General features: G+C 45.2%; 1 protein-coding gene across 3 annotated transcripts in view; it reads left to right on the top strand.

Moving 5' to 3' along the window:
* SH2B3 (SH2B adaptor protein 3) overlaps positions 1-20,990 on the top strand; it is a 69,263-nt gene that overhangs the window by 13,433 nt on the left and 34,840 nt on the right. For all 3 annotated transcript variants that reach the window (XM_060786055.2, XM_060786054.2, XM_067473087.1), the window contains one exon: positions 1,917-2,687. In XM_060786055.2, coding sequence (XP_060642038.2) covers positions 1,917-2,687 — 771 coding nt within the window. The remainder of the gene's footprint in view (positions 1-1,916; positions 2,688-20,990) is intronic.

Genomic DNA, 20,990 nt, shown 5'->3' with positions numbered 1-20,990 from the left:
GGGGCAAGAGGCTCAGGGACCCACAGCGAAACAAACGTAACTTACTGATTCCAACTTTAGCGAAGGTTTGTAATGGGACGTTTCCCTCTAGTTGACTTCCAAGATTTTAGCTGTTTTTCTGAGGCTCTGGGCTAGGCCAATCTGCGGCTATGTTCCCTTCCCACCCTCGTCAGCCTTGCTATCTCCTTGTCCCCAGCAACTGTCTTGCTCTGCTTCACTCCTCAGCTTGCTTCACCCACTGGAGGTGCCTGCCTCTCAGCCTGTTGCTGTCTTTCCTTGGTACATACGTCTTTTGAGTTTGATGGATGCTTAGTTTTCCATCTTCATATTGTGTAGCTCCTCAGGGAGTCACTAGCCTGGCCAACCAAGCTTGCTATAGGATGTTCTCAAACATTTGAACATAAAAAAATTAGTCACTGGATGAGCAGATGGATTTTGTAGTGGGGAAGTACACTTATGTTTGCCACTTCATATTCTGCTTTTTGGGATTTCCAGCTAGTGTGCTGCAGCAAGAGCCTAGTTTTCAAGTTTCTCCTAGAAGCCACATAGCCATATTTCTATACAGTGTAGAATGGCCATGGTATAATGTGATTTATAGTCCAGGACATCTGGACGGCAGCATAAAATTGTTAGACTAGAGTTTTGGAGACCTACATTGAAAGCCATCCTTGGTTCTGAAGCTGGGTGATCTTGGGACAGCTGTCTCTTTAGAAGCCACTTAATGTATTGCTGAAAAAAGGAGAAATGTACCAGTACAAAAAGAGGATGAAAGAGGGGACAGATTTTTACAGCATTTGTATGTACTAATTGGTGTCTACAGAAACAGATTTAGAAGTAATGCTCATAGTTAGAACAGACATAGCATACATCTAGGTCTAGTGGGAAGGGATTGTGACCAGGTGACTAGTGTGCCTGCTGTTTGGTCTGCTGCTCAGGAGCTGCTAACTGGATGGACTGTCTACTGGGCAAATAGAGGAAGCACCTCAGGAAAATAGGATTTATAGCCATGCTAATCATCATCTCTTGGCATAGTCCTGCCTCACAGGGTTATTCTGGGGATTAATATGGGAGGGTTACCGGAAAGAAAGATAACATCTGTCTATAATAATAATAACTTTATTTTTATACCCCACCTCCATCTCTCCTAAGGGACTCGGGGCGGCTTACAAAGGGACAAGCCCAGAGAGCACAAAGTTAGAAACATAACACAATGCTATAGCATCAAAACAAACCAAATAAAAACATACCACAATAAAACATAACATCATAAAAACAGTACCATACAGAACAATAAAAGACTATAGAAGTATATTGACAGTTTTACAAGACCCATTAGTCATGGGTTAATGAGAAAGTTACTTTGTCTGTAATTCCCAGAATCTCTCAGCCAATATGCTGAGTTGGAGTAAAAACAATTACTTTTCAACATAAGGGTTAATCAAGAATATGTGTATATCTGTTTATACCTATATTTCTATATAATCATATGTCTGAGTAAGCATGGCCTCTCTCATTCCCAATGAAGATACCAAAAAGTGATAGACACTTCTAGTTGGCTTTCTTTGGAGAATCCTTTCGTGGCAAACATGTCAAAGGAGGATTTCCTTTCAGTCTGTCATTAAATAGCAGGCACAGAGTTTATTAAGGAAGTCCTTGAGCCTGTTTGCACAGTGAAGGCACAAGGGCTGTAGAATGGGCTGAGGAGATTTTAATAAGGCTGCCTTGGGGGCAGATCTGCCTGACTATATAGGATGTAGATATTATGCTATGTTTGTGTGTTACCTGACTAACTATCCTCTTTTCTGCATGCTCTCTAGTTGGCTAACCTAGTTCTATCTGCTGTTAGTTCTTCATCTTGTCAGCCTTTCACTTGTAAGTCCCTCATACCACATATCCACTTTTTGTGTGTTTTGCAGTATATCCAAATATTACCAGTTCCTGAAATGAATGGACAATCTGTCACTGCATCCCCCAGCGGTTGGAATGAGTTCTGTGAGCAGCATGCCATCACCACGGCCCGAGAGCTGGCCCGAAAGTACCTCCTTTTTGTCAACGAGAACCCCCAACATGAAGTCTTAGCTGCTGACCATTTCTCCCTCCACTTTGCTGCCCTCTTCCAGCAATACTTTCGCAATGAGCTGAAGGATAGTTGTACTATGAACCGGTACCACTTTATTCCAATGACCAAGGCACAAGACTACCGTGAGACTGGCCAAAAACATGCCGACAATTTCCTTGGGATGGTTGGGACCAAGACTGAGGTTGATTTGGATGATCAGTCTGACTGGATGCTGGAAGATTGTCCCTCAGGCCTGGCCAAGTCTTGGAGTTGTGAGGAGCTTTTAGGATCTTCTTCCTCAGGAGCTGCGAGAAGGCACTTTTCCCTGGATCGTCTGAGGAGGAGTTGGCGGAACCTTTTCTGCAGGAGAACCACAGAACCTCCTCCTGGCGGTGGAGAAAGGCCGGATTCTGTTTCAAAGTCTGGCCTTGCCCGAAAGATCTTTCCTTGGGCCCTCTCACGAGATCTGTCATCTCAGATTCGGAAAGAGGGTTCTCTGAAATACTGGATGGTGACAGAGGCCACAGTAGATAGTGGGACGTGCTGGCAGAAATGCCGATTAGTTTTGCAGAAAGAAGGACGATCGGACATTGTGAATTATGTCCTGGCACTGTTTGACCCCCCCAAGGTAAGTGAAATGACTGGTTTGGAAGCCACTTGAAAAGGTGCTGAATGGTTTCTTTTATTCTTAGCAGACCTTGTCCCTGGTGTCATAAAGAGGTTGGGAACCATTAATGAACCATTTTTCTCATTACCCATGGTGATAGAAACAACACATCGGAATACTACTAAAAAGGTCTTGACCATTTTTATGCTCCTGTTTTTATACCCATCCTGCAGTCTGTTCAGCTGTTGTGTTATCTATTCAACTGGTGGATCCTGGGAACCCCAGCTCTAGGTTAGGAAGCCAGCATCTTTACCAACACAGACTGTGCTTAATATTTTTCTCCAAGTTGCTGCAGTGTCAGTGCTGTTTAAAATTGGGACATAGATGGGCAACTGTGGCCCTTCAGGTTCTTTTGGACAGCAACTCCTATCAATCATAGCTAGCATAACAAACAGTGAGAGATTATGGAAGTTGCAGTCTGGGAACATCTGGAGCCCCATAATAATTTGCCAAATACTTTCTATTAACTTCCTTCATATTGTAATTTCTATGATTCTTTGGGAAACCATGAGAAACCCATTTAAAGTTGAGTGTTAGTAAATAGAACGCCATTTGCTTTTCATCAGCTTGTAGAGCTTTAAAGAACCTGGAATTGGGGGGGGGGGGGGGTGAAGAGGCACAGCACTCTCACTGTTTCTGCCCATGCTGTCTACCGTGGGGGTTAGTGGGGGCTGCTCGCGTCTTTGACAGATTGTGAGACAGCCTGGAGCTGTGGCAAGTTGGCTGCCTCAGAAAAACCCACTTCTTCCTTTGAACCAGCCCTAGGTAAGAAAGAACCCTCCATGATTCCAGCTCAGCTCCTCTTTGCTCTTGGCAACCAGGGGATGTCCAGGGGGATTGTTGGTGGTTCCAAAATTTGTCATTAAAGCCAAGGGCCTATGGCCAGTGTCTTCTGGTGAGCTATCTAAACGTTCCCCCTAGTTCTTGGCTGGCTGCTTTCCCTAGGACCTGGCTGTCGTCCCAAGAAATAGCCGGAAGGCTGTGAAAGGGCTGGTTCTTCCTTCCATTTATCTGAATGGGCAAAAAACGAAGTATTTTTAGGGTTTTTAATAGTATGAGATTAGGCATTTCCTGCTTGCCCATGGGCACTGCAACTTTGTTTTTGCAGCTTTTCAACATGGCTGGTTAGGCAGGAATATTTGGTACTTAAATAGACTTTTAAATAAGAGAAGCAAACACATGCATATATATGCACGCGTGCGCACACACACAGCTCTATGCACACTCTTCATTCTGTGTCTTCAAAGTCCTCTGGGGTTGTTTAACAGGAATCCATTCATCCAGCGTACACAGGGCTACGATTAATAGAAGGCAAAGAACGGGGATTGAATTTAAACTCTCCTACAGTTGCCAGAAAATCATTTATGGGGTTAGTCTTCTCATTTCTCCCTCCCTGTTTTTGTGAGCTAAATATAGTTTCACAGGGCTGTGTCAGATTGAAATGTCTTCCAGAAGACTCATCATAATATTCTTCAGATGTAGTGTTTCTCTTCTGGTGTTAAGTTTCGTCTTTTTCACCCAAGAAAAAAGAGGAAAAAGAAAACCCTGTCACCTTTAGTTAACTGCAAGTCTGGCAGTTTGTATGCACTTTTGAGGGGCAAAGACTGGCACATGGGTATGTCTTTCAAGCTTGCTATGTAGGTGAACCTGTGAATTGTTACTCTGCCATAGGTACTTTGTATGGGCTGAGCATGCATGCTGGTAGTTTCTGGTAGTTTCTTTTCTAGGGAAAACAGGGCAGCCCACATGCACAGCATCCGTGTTGAATACATTGGATCTCATGACTTAAGTTACAGTTTGAAGTAAATTTGGATTAATGACATTTTGTCCCCCATTGAGGTGGATGAAAGGCAACCTGGCAAAAACCTAAAATGGATGGGCAGTTTATTTTGGACTGGGCACGGAACAGTTACAGATGCATCCTGCCTCCAGAAAAATCACTGGCGACTCCACGTTGCCCTCTGTTGACTTTATTTCAAAAAACACATGGGATTTTGAAGGGACAAGACTCCTCTTTAGTACAGATTTCCCCAACCTGGTGCCCTCCAGATGGGTGGAATTCCAGTTTCCCTCACCGCTGTCAGCCTGGCCATTGTAAGATGTTGATAAGTGGGTGGGTGTTTGTTTTTCTGATGGTTTTCACAAGGCCACTTGGAGATTTCACACTTAATCTCATGCCAGATCCCCCACAGCAATTGCATGAGGCATGCCAGCTGGCAACATTCCATGATAGGAAAAGGAACAAGTGTCAAAACCATCACACACACACTTTACCACACTGCTGCTACTGTTGTTATTGTTGTTGCTGCCCTGTCCTTCCTCATGCAGCTCCCAGCAGCTCACAAATCGAGTTAGAATTACACATTACAAACTTCTAAAATAACAAATTACAAATGTCTGCTTAAATACTTAAAAGGAAGACCAACAAACAGCAGCAAAAGACAAGTCAAAGCATTTGCTTATTTCCCTGAGAGCTTGTACAAATAGATCTGTTTTTAGCGAGTGCTTGAAAGGCAAGAGGGTGAGGGACAACCAGAGCTTTCACTGACTGGAGTTCCATAACCAGGATGTGATCCTTGTGAGTGCCTTAAACCTGAAATGTGTGATATTTAAATTCTCCCAAACTTTAATCTGACTGCATAGTATTACCTGGCCTCTACAGTAGTTCTATATGGCAGATACCCATGATGCTCAGGGATTTTTCAAAGCCACAAAGGTCATCTGTGGACCAAGAAACCATGGCATAGAGCCTCTACGCTTATCAGATGGAACCAAACTTCTGAAGGACAAAAAATCAATTGTACTACGTTGGGAAGAACACTACCAAAGCCTCCTGAATTGCAGCTCCAATGTGGCCGAAGAGGTTCTCTCAAATCCTGCAACAACAAACCAGGGATGAACTTGCAGCACTGCCTAGTTTGGAAGAAGTCAGCAATGCCATCAGCCAACAAAAAAATAACAAAGCCAGCAGACCTGATGGGATCCCTGCTGAAATCTTTAAAGAGGGTGGATCTGAGCTGACACACCAACTCCACCAGCTCATAGAAAAAGTGTGGGTGACCGAGAAAATCCCAGCAGATTTCAAGGATGCCACCATCATCACCCTCTTCAAAAAAGGGGAAAGAACAGACTGCTGAAACTATCGAGGTATCTCCCTTCTAACCTCCACTGGGAAAATCCTCCCAAGAATCCTTGCAAACTGCCTTCTACCCCTCTCAGAAGACAGCCTCCCAGAATGGCTTCCGCCCCTCCAGAGGAACAGTGGACATGATCTTCACTGCAGGACAGCTCCAAGAAAAATGCAGGGAACAAAATTAACCTCTGTACATGGCATTCATCAACCTTGCAAAGGCATTCGACACAGTGAATCGCAGCGCTCTCTGGACCATCCTCCAAAAAATTGGGTGCCCAAACAAATTTGTGAACATCTTGCGGCTCCTCCATGATGACATGAGGGCAACAGTTTTGGACAGCAGTGGCTCCCAAAGTGACCCATTTAAGGTGGATTCAGGTGTCAAACAGGGATGTGTTATTGCCCCAACCTTATTTGCCATCTTCATCGCTATGATACTTCACCTTGTTGATGGGAAGCTTCCCACCGGAGTGGAAATCATCTATCGGACAGATGGCAAGCTATTCAACCTCAGCAGACTGAAAGCCAAAACCAAGGTTACAACAACATCTGTTATAGAACTCCAGTATGCTGATGACAACGTCATCTGTTCGCATTCAGAAGAAGACCTGCAAGCCACTCTAAACACCTTTGCAGAAGCATACGAGAAGCTTGGCCTGTCATTAAACATTGAGAAAACCAAAGTGCTCTTCCAGTCACCAGTCAATCCCTCTCCAATGCCAGAGATACAGCTTAATGGTGTAGCATTAGAAAATGTTGACCATTTCCGCTACCTTGGCAGCCACCTCTCCACCAAAGTCAACATTGACACCAAAATTCAACACCGCCTGAGCTCTGCGAGTGCAGCATTTTTCCGAATGAAGCAGAGAGTGTTTGAGGACCGGGACATCCGTAGGGATACCAAGGTGATTGTTTATAAAGTTATTGTCCTCCCAACCCTGCTATATGCCTGCGAGACATGGACAGTCTACAGACGTCACATGCAGCTCCTGGAACAATTCCATCAGTGCTGCCTCCTGAAAATCGTGCAAATATTCTGGGAAGACAAGTGGACATATGTCAGCGTGCTGGAAGAAGCAAAGACCACCAGCATTGAAGTGATGGTCCTCCGCCATCAACTCCGCTGGACTGGCCATGTTGTCCGGATGCCCGACCACCATCTCCCAAAGCACTTGCTCTACTCCGAACTCAAGAACAGAAAACGGAATGTTGGAGGACGGGAAAAGAGATTTAAAGATGGGCTGGGAAGTCCTGGCCCTTGAGCGCTCTAGTTGGAAGTCAGCTGTGACCAGCAGTGCTGCAGAATTTGAGGAGGCACGAATGGAGGGTGAAAGAGAGAAACATGCCAAGAGGAAGGCGCGTCAAGCCACCCCCAATCGGGACCGCCTCCCACCTGGAAACCGATGCCCTCCCTGCGGGAGAAGATGCAGATCAAGAAAAGGGTTCCACAGCCACCTACGGATCCACCCCCAGGTTACCACTCTTGGAGGACCATCATCCTCGGACTATGAGGGATCGTAGTAGTTCTAATTATAGTAGTTCTGGAGAATTTAGAGATCAGCACACCTTTCTGGCACATTGAAGGCATAGAGTCTAACTGTGTTTTTTGTTTTTAAGTCTGGAATAGAAAGACAGTCTCCGTTGTTGTTTTTTTCACTGGGTGTTGATCATACCATTATTCTTCAGAGCCTTTTAAACCCTCTTCTTGTTTTGCAGCTGAGATCTAGAAAAGGTTTCTTTTAATGTGCCTGGCAATGTGAGTTTTTTCCCCCTGATGTAGCAGTTTTCAGATTGCTACTGATAATATGGTGTTGGAAGAAACTCTCTGGAACAGAGGCTCAAACTCGGATTTCAAAGCAGGAGGAAGCGTGGTCTTCAAATGGACAGCTTTGAAATGAAATGAAAAGAGGACTTAGTGCCATAAAGTTCTTCTGAACATTGCATAGACACAGGTGATAGATGGCCACATGAAGGGATTACCAGAATCAATAATTCCAGGAACAATTCATCACACACACACTCCCCACTCCAAAGCTGACTTGTTTCTTTTGCCAGATTCCAGCTTGGAGCTATCCCATTTACAGCCAAGCTGAAAATCCCATGAAAATTCATACTTCCAATGGAAACATCCGCAGTCGTTTATTTCAACCAGATGTTCAGGACAAGAGCTGGGAAAGTGGGGAGTGGTTCTCTCTGTTCTTCTCTTGTGGTGTGCTGTTACGTGCTGGTTGTGGTGGATACACACAATCTCTGACCCATTTTGGGGTCACAAAGGGAGCATTTCTCTTCCCTGTGCCCTGCTGCATGTCACCTTGACTAGAGCCGGGGCAGAATTCAAATGCATTTCTTTCCACCTCAGCTTTCCTCAAGTGCATGGACTGGTTTACTCACTGAAGACATCTGGAACCATTTCCCTGGCAGCTGCCTTCATCTGGCACGCTAGAACTGTCTGGATGGCATGCGTTGGTCTGTGATACAAGTTGAAGCAAGTGGAGGTTTAGAGGTTGGATGGTTTAAGGGGAAAAGACCACAGCTTAATGAAGGAGCACATGCTTTGCATGGAAAAAGGCACAGTTCAACCTGAAGCATTTGTGGCTGAAAAGGGACTGAGTAAGAAAGGTCAGTCCCACTTCTATTTGAAGTAGGACTTTGGTTTCCCTTGTCTGTCAGTGTAGACCCCAGTGGGCTTGTATGGTTGCAGAGCTAGGCCTGGCTAGTCTTTTCATTTCCTACAATCCCTGGGTACATGTAAAAATATGCCCACAGCCTGGAAAGATGAAACAGGACATTGGGTAGGGATGATGAGGGTGGGTCCTGGCAGGGCTCCAGTCAGGACCCCACTTCGCTGCCAGGTGTGTGTTCCCCAGTGCCAGAGCAAGTCCTGACAAAGACCCTTTCTCAGCAGGAGGCTTGGCAGCCATAGAAGCCTGTGTCAGTTGGGTTGGAACTATAAAAGAAAGGTCTGCAATAAGAATTCAAGCAATTCCCTGGAGTTATGATGTGTCTCAGTAAGTGGCTGTCCCTTGACAAAAACCCTCCACGGAGAGAGGATTCATTGGCAAAGAAAAGACTTGAGGGTCACCCAGCTGCAGGTTTTCTTTCTTGCTTCAATATTCTGTGCCATTCTTCCTCCAACCCCAGTGGGAGGAGAGGACTGACGTTTGCCAGAAGCTGCTTCCGAAGCCAGCTCCCTGTCTGGTTCAGAAGACTGACTTTTGAGAGACAAGAACAACTCCCCGAATCCCCTCTCTAGCATGGCACGGTTTGCTGGAGGGGTCTGGTAGTTGTTATCCACTGCTGTGTCAATTGTGAACCCTGCTTTCCAGGCGAAATTGAGACATCCCCAATCCCAGCTCAGCTGTGAGCCTGGCTTCCCTCCTACTTTGGAAGTGGTCGCTGGGGCCTTTGTGAATGGCATGGAGGAGAGCCTTTCATTCAGGGGGGAGAGGGGAGGAGGAGCAGCAGCAGCAGCAGTCCTTCTTGAAGGAGTTGCTTTGTTGTACAGCTTCCTTTGGGGAGGGGAAGCAACTTTGCGGGCACTCTTCACATTTCCGGTTTTTAAAAAGTTTTTCTTGGCTTTTTTTCTTTTTAAAAGAAACACACATGAAGCAAAGTTGAGCAAAAGCATGGACATGGTTTACAGAAAACACAAACTTTGTTTTGAAGATAGATCTTGAAAGGAAGGGAGGGGGGCCACACAACTGGAAAATGTTTGCACTCCTTTATATTGTCATACCTAACTAAGGCTGGATCTACACTGCCACATAATCTAGTATGTGACACAGATTGTCTGCTTTGAACTGGATTACATGCAGTGTAGACAAATAATCCAGTACAAAGCAGATAGCATGGATTATATGTTTTGATAATATGAATTATATAGCAGTGAAGATCTAACCTGAGTCTACATTGCCATATAATCTAGTTCAAAACAGATAATCTGGGATCAGAAACTGGAATATGGCCCCTTCTACACTGCCCCATATCCCAGGATCTGATCCCAGATTATCTTCTTATCCTAGATTATCTGGTGGTGGAGACACATATAACCCAGTTCAAAGCAGATAATCTGGAATCAGATCCTAGGATCCAGTGTAGAAGGGGCCTCAGGCTGTGTTAACATTATTTTGTGGCTGGAAGAGGAGTTTAAGGAAAAGGCACGACTGGGGGGTCTGAAGTGTGGACATGCTATCTCTTTCTGTGGTTTAGAAGGCTACAACAGTGGTCCCTTGCATTTCCATTTTATTGAAGAAAAATAACAATTGTTTGCCCTTTGTGTTAGGCCCATGGAAGATAAAAATGCATGTAGATGGGGAAGCATGAATGAACACAACAGTCCTGCTTTAGATCCAACTTCGTTTTGTCTTCCTTTGTCTCCACGTTTGTTATATTGTGGCCCTCTCAAATGTGTTCATTCAAATGGCCGAATTGGGCAGGCTGATAATTAAAAGCACAGTGGCTCAGGTTTTTTTAAAAAAGCTGTTTTGAGTCTGGCATGTTTCTTCAGTGGAAATAAAAAAAACCCCTGAAATTAAATATGCCCTTTTCCTTTTAACAAAGAACAACTAGTTTAAAGATGTTACGTAAGATTCAGGAAAGCAAGAAAGAGGACTGTGAAGATGAATTGTAGTTCCCATGCTCTCTCTTGCTTGGCTGTCCTGGCTAGGATGCTGGGAGTTATAGGGAGTTATAGTCCAACAACTGCTGGAGGACCACATATCCCCTCCACCCCATGCTGGGCTTGAAAGCAAACATATTAGCATTACTTTTAAGAAAGAAAAAATACCATATTGGTTATTGTTTGTTACTTTATGAGTAACATGTTATTGAAGCATAACTTCTCAACCATTTAAAATAAACCATCCAAAAATGCAGAAAATGGCCCAAAATCATCCCAAGCGGTTAACTGAAAGACATTTGGGACGTAGTAAGTAAATGTTCCATAGTTACATTTCCTGACCTTTATAGTGCAGTTGGCAGTAACGCAGAACAGGAAACATTGCTCGTTTCATCACATTACAGTCATTTACCTTCAATGTATTCCTTCCAAGCTCTACTTTTGAAAAAAAAAGTATTTGGGGTCTTTATAATGTGTCATTAAGATCTACTAGTTTTACAAAAGACCCACTCCTGGTGAAAACAGTCAGAACTGGCATGGTGGGTCCCAAATGTCCACACTGAAATGAATGCTTGAGGTCTTGGGAACCATTGTAGTTCAGCTCTGCAATTCTGCCATTTTGGTGCATGCTTGGAGTTTAAAGAGGGCTTCCGTTTTCTTGGCATATCATTGCTGAAGGATGAAGGGTTTCTTTTTCTTTTCTTCGAAGGCTGCTGAGGCATGCACTGGGGTTACATTCACTGCGGTGTGTGTATGCGCTTTCCTGAGAAGTTGATTTTTTTTCCTTTCCAAGTTTTGAAACAGCCTAGAAAAGGCAACATGTGTCAAAAGCTTTGTTTGTCATTTATTAAACCACAGCCTTTTTTCCATCCTTGGTCATTTCCGGAAAAGGATGTTTGAGGAGGAGTGGAGTTGGCACCAACTTTAGAACTGCCTAACCACACTTCTTGACATTAATTGCTGAAGAATGAATTTTTCTTTTTTGTCTTTTGGAAAATCTGTTGCCATGAGTTTATGTGATTTCTTTTTTTTTAAGTAAAGAAAACCCCTATTCCCCCCCCCCCCCCCCCCAAAACCCTCCTGATTCCTTTTTTCAGTGTAGGTTTCCAAGTTGCATAAAAAGCTCACACCGTGTGAGTTTGTTTTGTTGTTGTCATTTTAAGTTCAAATCCAAAACACCTTTTGCTGGGAGTTAAAGATGGTGTAATATATTGACAGTTATCTTCATAATATGAAGTTATGGAAAGTTCTTGCTTTCAGGGTGGTGAGGGGAAATAAGTCAAGATTCCAGCAGGTGTAGAGGCTTGGTCAGGGCAGCATGCCAGACAGAGTGCCATTGCAATTTTTCATTGATCATGGAGCAAAGCACATTCCTTGCTAGATACTGTGGCTATTTATTAATCGTATCAGAAGCAAACCAAGAGTACAGTTGTAATTTATTTAAAAAACACAAAGTTTAAACTTGGAATTATATTAAATGCCCTTTGACCAGTAGCTGGCCACTTGGAGTGTCTCTGGTTTTGCTATAAGAAGGTCCTCCATTGTGCATGTGGCAGGGCTCAGGCTGCATTGTAATCATTGTAATAGGTGGTCTGTGGTTTGCTCTTCTCCACACTCACATGTTGACAATGGGCCAGAGATGACACTGCTTTGGTCCTTTCATTATTGGCTGCTACTTCCTGACGGATGTCAGGTGGTGCAATATCGGCTAAACAGTATAATTTCTCCAGTGGTGTAGGGCGTAGACATCCTGTAATAATACAGCATGTCTCATTAAGAGCCACATCCACTGTTTTAGCGTGCTGAGATGTATTCCACACCGGGCTTGGGTACTCAGCAGCAGAGTTTCAAAGCGCAAGGGCCGAAGTCTTCACTGTATCTGGTTGTGATCCCCAGGTTTTGCCAGTCAGCTTTCATATGATATTGTTTCTAGCACCCACTTTTTGCTTGATATTCAAGGAGTGCGTCTTGTAGGTCAGGGCATGTTCCAGGGTAACTCCCAGGTATTTTGGTGTGCTGCAATTTTCCAGTGGGATTCCTTCCCAGGTAATCCTCAGAGCTTGAGATTCTTGACTGTTCTTAAGATGAAAAGCACATGCCTGTGTTTCAGATGAATTGGGAATCAGCTGGTTTTCCCTGTAATAGAGCGATGATGATGTGATCAACAGCATAGATGGAGCTCTGACCTTTTTGACAGTGGCTGATCCTTTGTGTAAATATTAAACGTGTATGGAGCAAGCACACTCCCCTGAGGCAGGCAGTTATTCTGCTTTCGCCATCTGCTTCTCTGACTCTGGAATTCAACCAAAAAAAAAAAAACCCTCCCACAGACCTCACTACCTCTGAGGATGCTTGCCATAGATGCAGGCGAAACGTCAGGAGAGAATGCCTGTAGACCATGGCCATACAGCCCGAAGAAACCTACAACAACCCAAAAACCCTCCTTTTTGTAGCAGATTTCTCATGAAATGGATGAGGTGGTAGTCCTTTGTGATATTTTTTTTCTCAGGAGAAAGCGATGATTTACAGTGTCATAAGCCGCTGACAGGTCTATGAAGTCAGCTCCTGTAATCTGCTGCCTTTCAAAACCATCTTCTATGTGCTGAGTCAGGTTCAACACTTGTGATGTGCAGGTTTTGTCTTTCCTGAATTCAGCTTGCTGTGGAATTATAAATGGGTCTATTTTTTCCACAATCTGTGCAGGATAAGTCTCTCCAGAACTTTGTAAAGATGGCACAACAAGAAGATTGGTCTGTAGCTTTTTGGATCATTACGGTCTTTGCCTGGTTTCAAGATGGCTATGACTCTTGCTTTCCTCCAGATTTTGGGGATCTGTCAGGATGCAATGCAGTTATTCATCAGCTTCAGCAGCCAGCACCTTGCTTTTGGCTGATGTGATACACAGTAGCAGCAACTACCAGGATTCTGGATCTGTGTGTTTGCTGTCTCTTGTAGAGCACCTTTCAATGGCCTTTATGTACTCAAATCTAATGCTCATCTTTTTTGGCTAAATGACCTGGCCAAATGTATTTATTTACCACATTTATATGGTAAATACGAGAGACAGGGCTTTCTCAGTGGGGCCCCCTCATCTATGGAATTCCCTACCCAACAAAATTAGATTAGCCCCCTCTCTCCTGACCTTAAGTTTTTCCTGAAGGTCAGGAGAGAGGGGGCTAATCTAATTTTGCTGGGTAGGGAGTTCCATAGATGAGGGCGTCCCACTGAGAAGGCCCTGTCTCTCATCCCCACCAGTCACGCCTGGGAAGGAGGTGGGACTGAGAGCAGGACCTCCCCGGATGATCTTAACCTCCGAGTTGGTTCATGGAGGAAGATATGTTCGGACAGATAGGCTGGACCGGAACCATTTAGGGCTTTATAGACTAAACCCAGCACTTTGAATTGTGCTTGGAAGCAGACTGGCAGCCAGTGGAGCTGACGTAACAGGCGGGTTGTGTGCTCCCTGTACACCGCTCCATTGAAGAACCTGGCTGCTGCCCGTTGGAGCACTTGACGCTTTCGAGCAGTCTTCAAAGGCAGCCCCACATAGAGTGCGTTGCAGTAGTCTATTTGGGATGTAACCCGAGCATGGACTTCTGTGGCCAAGTCTCGCTGCTCAAGGTACAGGCACAACTGGTGCACAAGTTTTAATTGTGCAAAAGCCCTCCTAGCCACCAAAGAGTCCTGGGGTTCCAGGCTCAGTGATGAATCTAGAAAACTCTCAAGATGTGAATCTGAGTCTTCAGGGGAAGTGTAATCCTGTCCAACAAGGCTGTAACCCTATATTCTGTATGGCCTTGCGACTGACCAGGAGTACCTTTGTCTTTTCTGGATTTAATTTCAATTTGTTCGCCCTCACCCAGACCATCACAGCTGCCACACTCCAGTTCAGGACCTGAACTACCTCCTTAGCAGCAGGTGGAAAGGAGTGATCAAGTTGGACATCATATGCGTACAGATGACATCAAATTCCAAAACTCCAGATGATCTCCCAGCGGCTTCATGTAGATGTTAAACAACATGGGGGACAGTACTGAATGCTGTGGGACCCTACAAGGCAAGGTTGTGAGGCCGAACAGGTGTCCCCCAACAACACCTACTGAGAACGACCCTACAGGAAGAACTGGAGGTACTGCAGAACAGTGCGTCTGAGCCCCGTTTCTATGAGGCGTCACAGAAAGATATGATAGTCTACGGTATCGAGGGCTGCTGAGAAGTCCAAGAGAACCAACAGGGACACACTCCCCCTGTTCAGTTCCCTACGCAGATCATCCACTAAGGAGACAAAGGCTGTATCAGTTCCATGTCCTGGCATAAAGCCAGACTGCCGGATCCAGATAATCAGTTTCCTCCAAGAACCCATGGAGTTGCCAGGCCACCACACGCTCCAGGACTTTGCCATAAAAATTAGGGTGCACATTAGATTTGCATCACACGTTCATTTTAATTCTAACTTAGTTTTTATACCTTTCCCTGCATAGTCCTCTTTTTCAAACCTGCATTTTGGACTTTAGGAGAGTTGATTTCTGAAAAATGAAGCAAACACTGAGCAGCATTCCATGGACACAGATACTAAAAGGCAAGGGAGTTACGGATGGATGGGAATTTCTCAAGAGTGAAATACTTGAGGCGCAATTGCAAACCGTGCCAACAAAGAGAAAAAAATAGGACAAGTGCAAAGAAGCCAGAATGGATGTTCAAAGAACTTCTAACTGTGCTAAGACACAAAAGAGACATGCACAAGAAGTGGAAAAAGGGAGAAATCACCAAAGAAGAATTCAAACAAATAGCCAACACCTGTAGGGAAAAGGTCCGCAAGGCTAAAGCACAAAACAAGCTCAGGCTTGCCAGGGACATTAAAAACAATAAAAAGGGCTTCTTTTCTTATGTCAGTAGAAAAAGGAAAAACAAGGAGGCGATAGGGCCTCTTCGAGGAGAAGATGGGGCAATGCTGATAGGGAAAAGCGGAACTACTTAATACCTTCTTTGCCTCGGTCTTCTCACAAAAAGAAAGTCATCTTCAACCTCAGCAAGATGGAGTGGATGAGGGATTAGAGGACATCCAACCCCAAATTGGGAAACAAGTCATCCAGGAATACCTGGCCGCTCTAAATGAGTTCAAGTCCCCAGGGCCAGATCAAATACACCCAAGAGTACTGAAGGAACTAGCGGAAGTCATTTCTGAACCATTGGCAATCATCTTTGAGAGTTCTTGGAGAACGGGAGAAGTTCCAGCAGACTGGAGGAGGGCCAATGTGGTCCCAATCTTCAAGAAGGGAAAAAAGGACGACCCAAACAACTACCGTCCGGTCAGCCTCACGTCGATACCAGGCAAGATTCTGGAAAAGATTGTTAAGGAAGTGGTCTGCAAACACTTAGAAACAAATGCAGTCATCGCTAATAGTCAACATGGATTTATCAAAAACAAGTCATGCCAGACTAATCTGATCTCTTTTTTCAATAGTTACAAGCTGGGTAGATGCGGGGAATGCCGTGGATGTAGCGTACCTGGATTTCAGTAAGGCCTTCGACAAGGTCCCCCATGACCTTCTGGCAAACAAACTAGTCCAATGTAGGCAAGGCAAAACTACGGTGAGGTGGATCTGTAATTGGTTAAATGGACGAACCCAGAGGGTGCTCACCAATGCTTCCTCTTCATCTTGGAAAGAAGTGACAAGTGGAGTGCCGCAGGGTTCCGTCCTGGGCCCGGTCCTGTTCAACATCTTTATTAATGACTTAGATGAAGGATTAGAAGGCAGGATCATCAAATTTGCAGACGACACCAAATTGGGAGGGATAGCCAATACTCCAGAGGACAGGAGCAGAATTCAAAATGATCTCGACAGATTAGAGAGATGGGCCCAAACTAACAAAATGAAGTTCAGCAGTGACAAATGCAAGATACTCCACTTAGGCAGAAAAAAACGAAATGCAAAGATACAGAATGGGGGACGCTTGGCTTGAGAGCAGTACGTGTGAAAAAGATCTTGGAGTCCTCGTGGACAACAAGTTAAACATGAGCCAACAATGTGATGTGGTGGCAAAAAAAGCCAATGGGATTTTGGCCTGCATCAATAGGAGCATATTGTCTAGATCTAGGGAAGTCATGCTGCCCCTCTATTCCGCTTTGGTTAGACCACACCTGGAATATTGTGTCCAATTCTGGGCACCACAATTCAAGAGAGATATTGACAAGCTGGAATGTGTCCAGAGGAGGGCGACTAAAATGATCCAGGGTCTGGAGAACAAGCCCTATGAGGAGCGGCTGAAGGAGCTGGGCATGTTTAGCCTGAAGAAGAGAAGGCTGAGAGGAGATATTATAGCCATGTATAAATATGTGAGAGGAAGCCACAGGGAGGAGGGAGCAAGCTTGTTTTCTGCTTCCTTGGAGACTAGGACGCGAAACAATGGCTTCAAACTACAAGAGAGGAGATTCCATCTGAACATGAGGAAGAACTTCCTGACTGTGAGAGCCGTTCAACAGTGGAACTCTCTGTCCCGGAGTGTGGTGGAGGCTTCTTCTTTGGTGGCTTTTAAGCAGAGGCTGGATGGCCATCTGTCAGGGGTGATTTGAATGCAATATTCCTGCTTCTTGGCAGGGGGTTGGACTGGATGGCCCATGAGGTCTCTTCCAACTCTTTGATTCTATGAAGCAAACCCTAACAAGGTGCGTGTGGGAGAATGGTGGCTTGTGGTCAGTGTAAGGATCAGTTTCAATAAGGGCAGATGGCTTGGCGCCTTCACATTCCCGTCGCCCTTCTGTTGCCACTATCAGGAGTGCCGTGAACACCAAAGGAAGTTCTCTCTTTTCCAAAATAACTGGAGTATGTCCATTGCAAACTGGATGGTGAGGAATTAATAAACAGCAGGGTTTGCCTTCTTGCTCACAATCTGTAAGGGAGCTCAAAGCACCATGATTCCAGGTCTTTTTGTACCATTAACTTTTTGTGAGGACTGGCTTGTGTGTCCTAGTTGCTTATCTTTCCTCAGATTGGGCACTGGCTCAGTTGCTCCAGTTTGCAAAGCCTTGAACCCGTCAGCAGAAAGGAAGCTACACATCTTTGCCTCTGAATGAAGGTTTCATGAGCCTTGTTTCAGGACCCTCCTTCCCTTTCTTGCCTTCCTGCCCCCCTCCCTTTTTGTGGAATTTCTGCCATCTCAGCAGTTTTCTTCATCAGGCAAATTCAGTGAGTTTCTTTTCTGCCTGATTTGGGGGGAAGGGGGGGGGGAGTGCAAGGGCTTCCTTCATGATTTCCTGCTTGGTGGCTGCCTATCTGTATGTTCGTTTGGGACCGGAGAGCACATGAGTGCGCTGTCTGTTTCCTGTGTTCTCATGTTGAATTGTAATCATGCTTTGGGGTAAAAAGCATCAAGGGAAGGAGGCTGAGAAGAGGCAGGAAAGGGGTGGGGGTGAGGGTGGGGGTGGTGATGGAAAGTTGGGCTCTTGGAGGTCCCCAGTGTAAAATAAAACAGGTGGAAAGAGGCCCCCAAACACTTCAAATCGCAGTGTGCTGTGGAGCTCGTGGGTGTAGATCTGACCACTGGAAGAAGAGTTTTTTTCGTCCTCCACATTAAACCTAACTTTCCTCATATATCATAGTCTGGGACCTAGTTGTCTGTTAGCATGCAAGCCACTCCCTCCTCCTCCAAAAGCCTCTGATTGGGATGCCCCCTTCCTTCAACTTTCAAACTGGGGAAAGGTTGGTCCAATTGTGTTTCTACCCTTCGCACGCTTGGTATTTCATTAAGTCTGCCTTGAGGTTAACTACAGGGGCTGATGGGTTCTCCCCTTTTCTGTCAAAACCGCTCCGGGAGAAAAAGTTTTCCAGTGAAACAGAATATGAAAGAGCAAATCCGTGGCTTGGCTGAAAGAGGGAATGTTTCTTCCTTGATCAAAATGAAAGTGTGGTTTTGACTTCTCCCCTTCCCTCCCTCTCTTGACTTTTTAGTAAGCAAATAAGTGCACATTCATAGCCTGCCTACTCAGCAGAGACCTGATTCCCTGTCCCCTTTTCTTTGGGCTTCTTTATTTTCTTATCAATGCCCAAAGGCATGCCATTGGCCTGGGCTCAAGATCGTTTCAATGATTCCCACTGACAGGTTTGGCTTCATGAGAAAGGTATGTGTTTTGAGGGGACCTTTCCCACAGCATCTTATCTTTTCCCCCTGTGGCATTGCTAAACAGCTACATTCAGTAAGGATGCTTTTGTGATTGCCCCTTGCTCTGTGCAGAGGGAAAGCTCAGGGTCCTGATCTAAGAGTTAAGTTGCAGGGTCTTCTGTTTCCAAGACTGTTGCTCACTTCAGCACCACTACCTTATTGTGGCCAAAGACCAAGACCTTAGACTCTGAGAATTTTTGAGCCTTCAAATCCCCCATCTACTTCAGTTAAATATTTGTAATTGGCCTATTACTTTAATAGGCTTGAGCGACCTGTTCTGCCCACTGTGACCCAACTCTTGATCGTGGCTGTCGGACTCTGGAGTGCATTGAGTCATGCAACAAGGCACTAGATTTTTAAAGGCTAGGCTCCTGTGGCAGTCGTCACACCTCCCCAGCAGACAATACCTGCTTAAGGCTGTGCTTTGAAACCCCTGTCTGGCCTTCCAAGTCTCAGATTTGCTCTTTTGTTGTGCAGCAGCAGGGAGCGACTGAATGTATTTGACAAAGTCTGATTGCTGGCTGTGTTGAAAACATGCCCAGTGCCACACCACTTGCCTGAGCAGCTGTGCCCGCTAAGCCTCTGAGCAAGCTCCAACCTGCTTTTCTCCACCATCGCAGTTGAGCGGAGCAGCAAGCTGGGCATCTCCTCCCAGAATGCCAACAACCTGACTTCTGAGTGTACATGCTTAGGACTGTGCTAAACAATGCGGAACACAATGTGAGTGGGTCAGGCACAGAGGATAGGGGTGGGAGGAGGATGGGGGGAAGGGAGATGGCCTTGAGGTTCTCTGTCTTCGTATATTGACTTTTCTGAAAAGCTCTCATTTGTTTCTTTTAACCTGAAATGGAGAGTTGTGGAATCTGCCAACTAGTTATCTTTGTTCCTTGCACCTATTTTATGTACATATAAATAAATGGAGATGTTTGTGTTTCTGTGCTGGATGTGTTATTTCCCTTTGTGCTGCTTGCTCTTAAATTGTGTTGCTTTTGTCAAAACTTTTTTTAATCTCAAGCATACATTTTTTTAGAAGTGCTGTTATATAAAAGAGGCCATAAGTGGCGTTTTGATTTGTTGATTTTTGACTGTGAGAAATGTAAGACCAGGAAGGGAATTATTACTCTTGAAGATTGCTAATACCTTGTGGTGGTTTAGCTTTTGTTTCTCTACTTTTTGCAATAGGTGGACTGCTGTCTTAGCCGCAAAGTCTTTGAAAGGAAAGACTGGCAGCTGTGTCCTTGATGTGATCTAGCAAACTCACTTCCGCTGGCAACCACAGACCTCTTGCGCTTGGTCCAACTTGGGGGGTGGGGGTGGGGGGATAGGTTTATACATACATGTGCTGGCTGATGATGGCTTTTGCTAAGGGTCCTGGCCAAAGGAAGTACTTGGGGCCAGTGAATCAAGCTATGGAATTCATCCTGGAAATGGCGCTGTTACTTTTGGGACTATGACCCCCAGCATCCTGGAAGTTAAAGTCCAAAGCAGCCATGATGCTTCTGATAATTGCTTTTGCGATGATGGTGTGGTGGGTTTGGAGCCTGAAACACTGAGCAGGCTGGTTTGGCTGCCAAGAAGGAAAGCTTTTTCGGAGTCTGATCAGAGTATCTGCAGATCAGATGCACTGGCCAGACTCATGTGCATGCACCCTGTGGCTTGTGGGCTGTTTTAGAGACTGGGTTAGTTGCCTTATCAAGAGGATGCATCATTTCCTTTTTTCCCAGAAAAAATGCAACTTTTTCATTCTCTTCATTCTTGGCCAGAACTCATCTCCTCCCCCCCCCTCCCCCCCCCCCCCGCCACCGGTGTGAGCAGTTTTGAGGTTGTTCTGCTATTTCTTGGAACTTCTTCCTTTTCTATGCTCCAGAGAGAACCTGGGGCAGGCCTAACAGCCTAGTGCTGAGATATGTAGGGCAATGCTACCTAATGGCTGGGGCCTGCAGTGAGGCTCAAGCTGCAGTGGCTTTCTCTAATCATTTTTGGTGTTTTTTAAATGTTCGTGTTACATAAGTCATACATATCAAAATCCACAAGTACTGCTGTGATTCTGTAAACGGGAGCTGCATTTTTCTGCTTAGGCATTCACACCACATTGGCTGTTCAGTTTATGGGATGTTGATGGCGAGAAGGGATGGCTTAGATAAGGTCTGGTAACTGGCAGCCTCTGACTTATCTTTCCTCCTGCTTGCCAGTCTTTGAACCCCCCAAGCGAAGGAGGCAAAATGACTACAAGGCTGATTGTGGGAGATGTGTTTTGATACCACTTCTGACTTAGAGGAGCCCCAAAGCAATCCTATCACAGAGTTTTCTTGGCTAGATTTCATCAGAGGAGGTTTCCCACGGCCTTCCTCTG

This window comes from Anolis sagrei, chromosome X, assembly GCF_037176765.1.
Source record: "Anolis sagrei isolate rAnoSag1 chromosome X, rAnoSag1.mat, whole genome shotgun sequence".
In the NCBI taxonomy this organism is placed as follows: domain Eukaryota; kingdom Metazoa; phylum Chordata; class Lepidosauria; order Squamata; family Dactyloidae; genus Anolis; species Anolis sagrei.
Note: the sequence above shows the minus strand (reverse complement) of the source record. Positions and strands in the feature narration are given on the sequence as shown.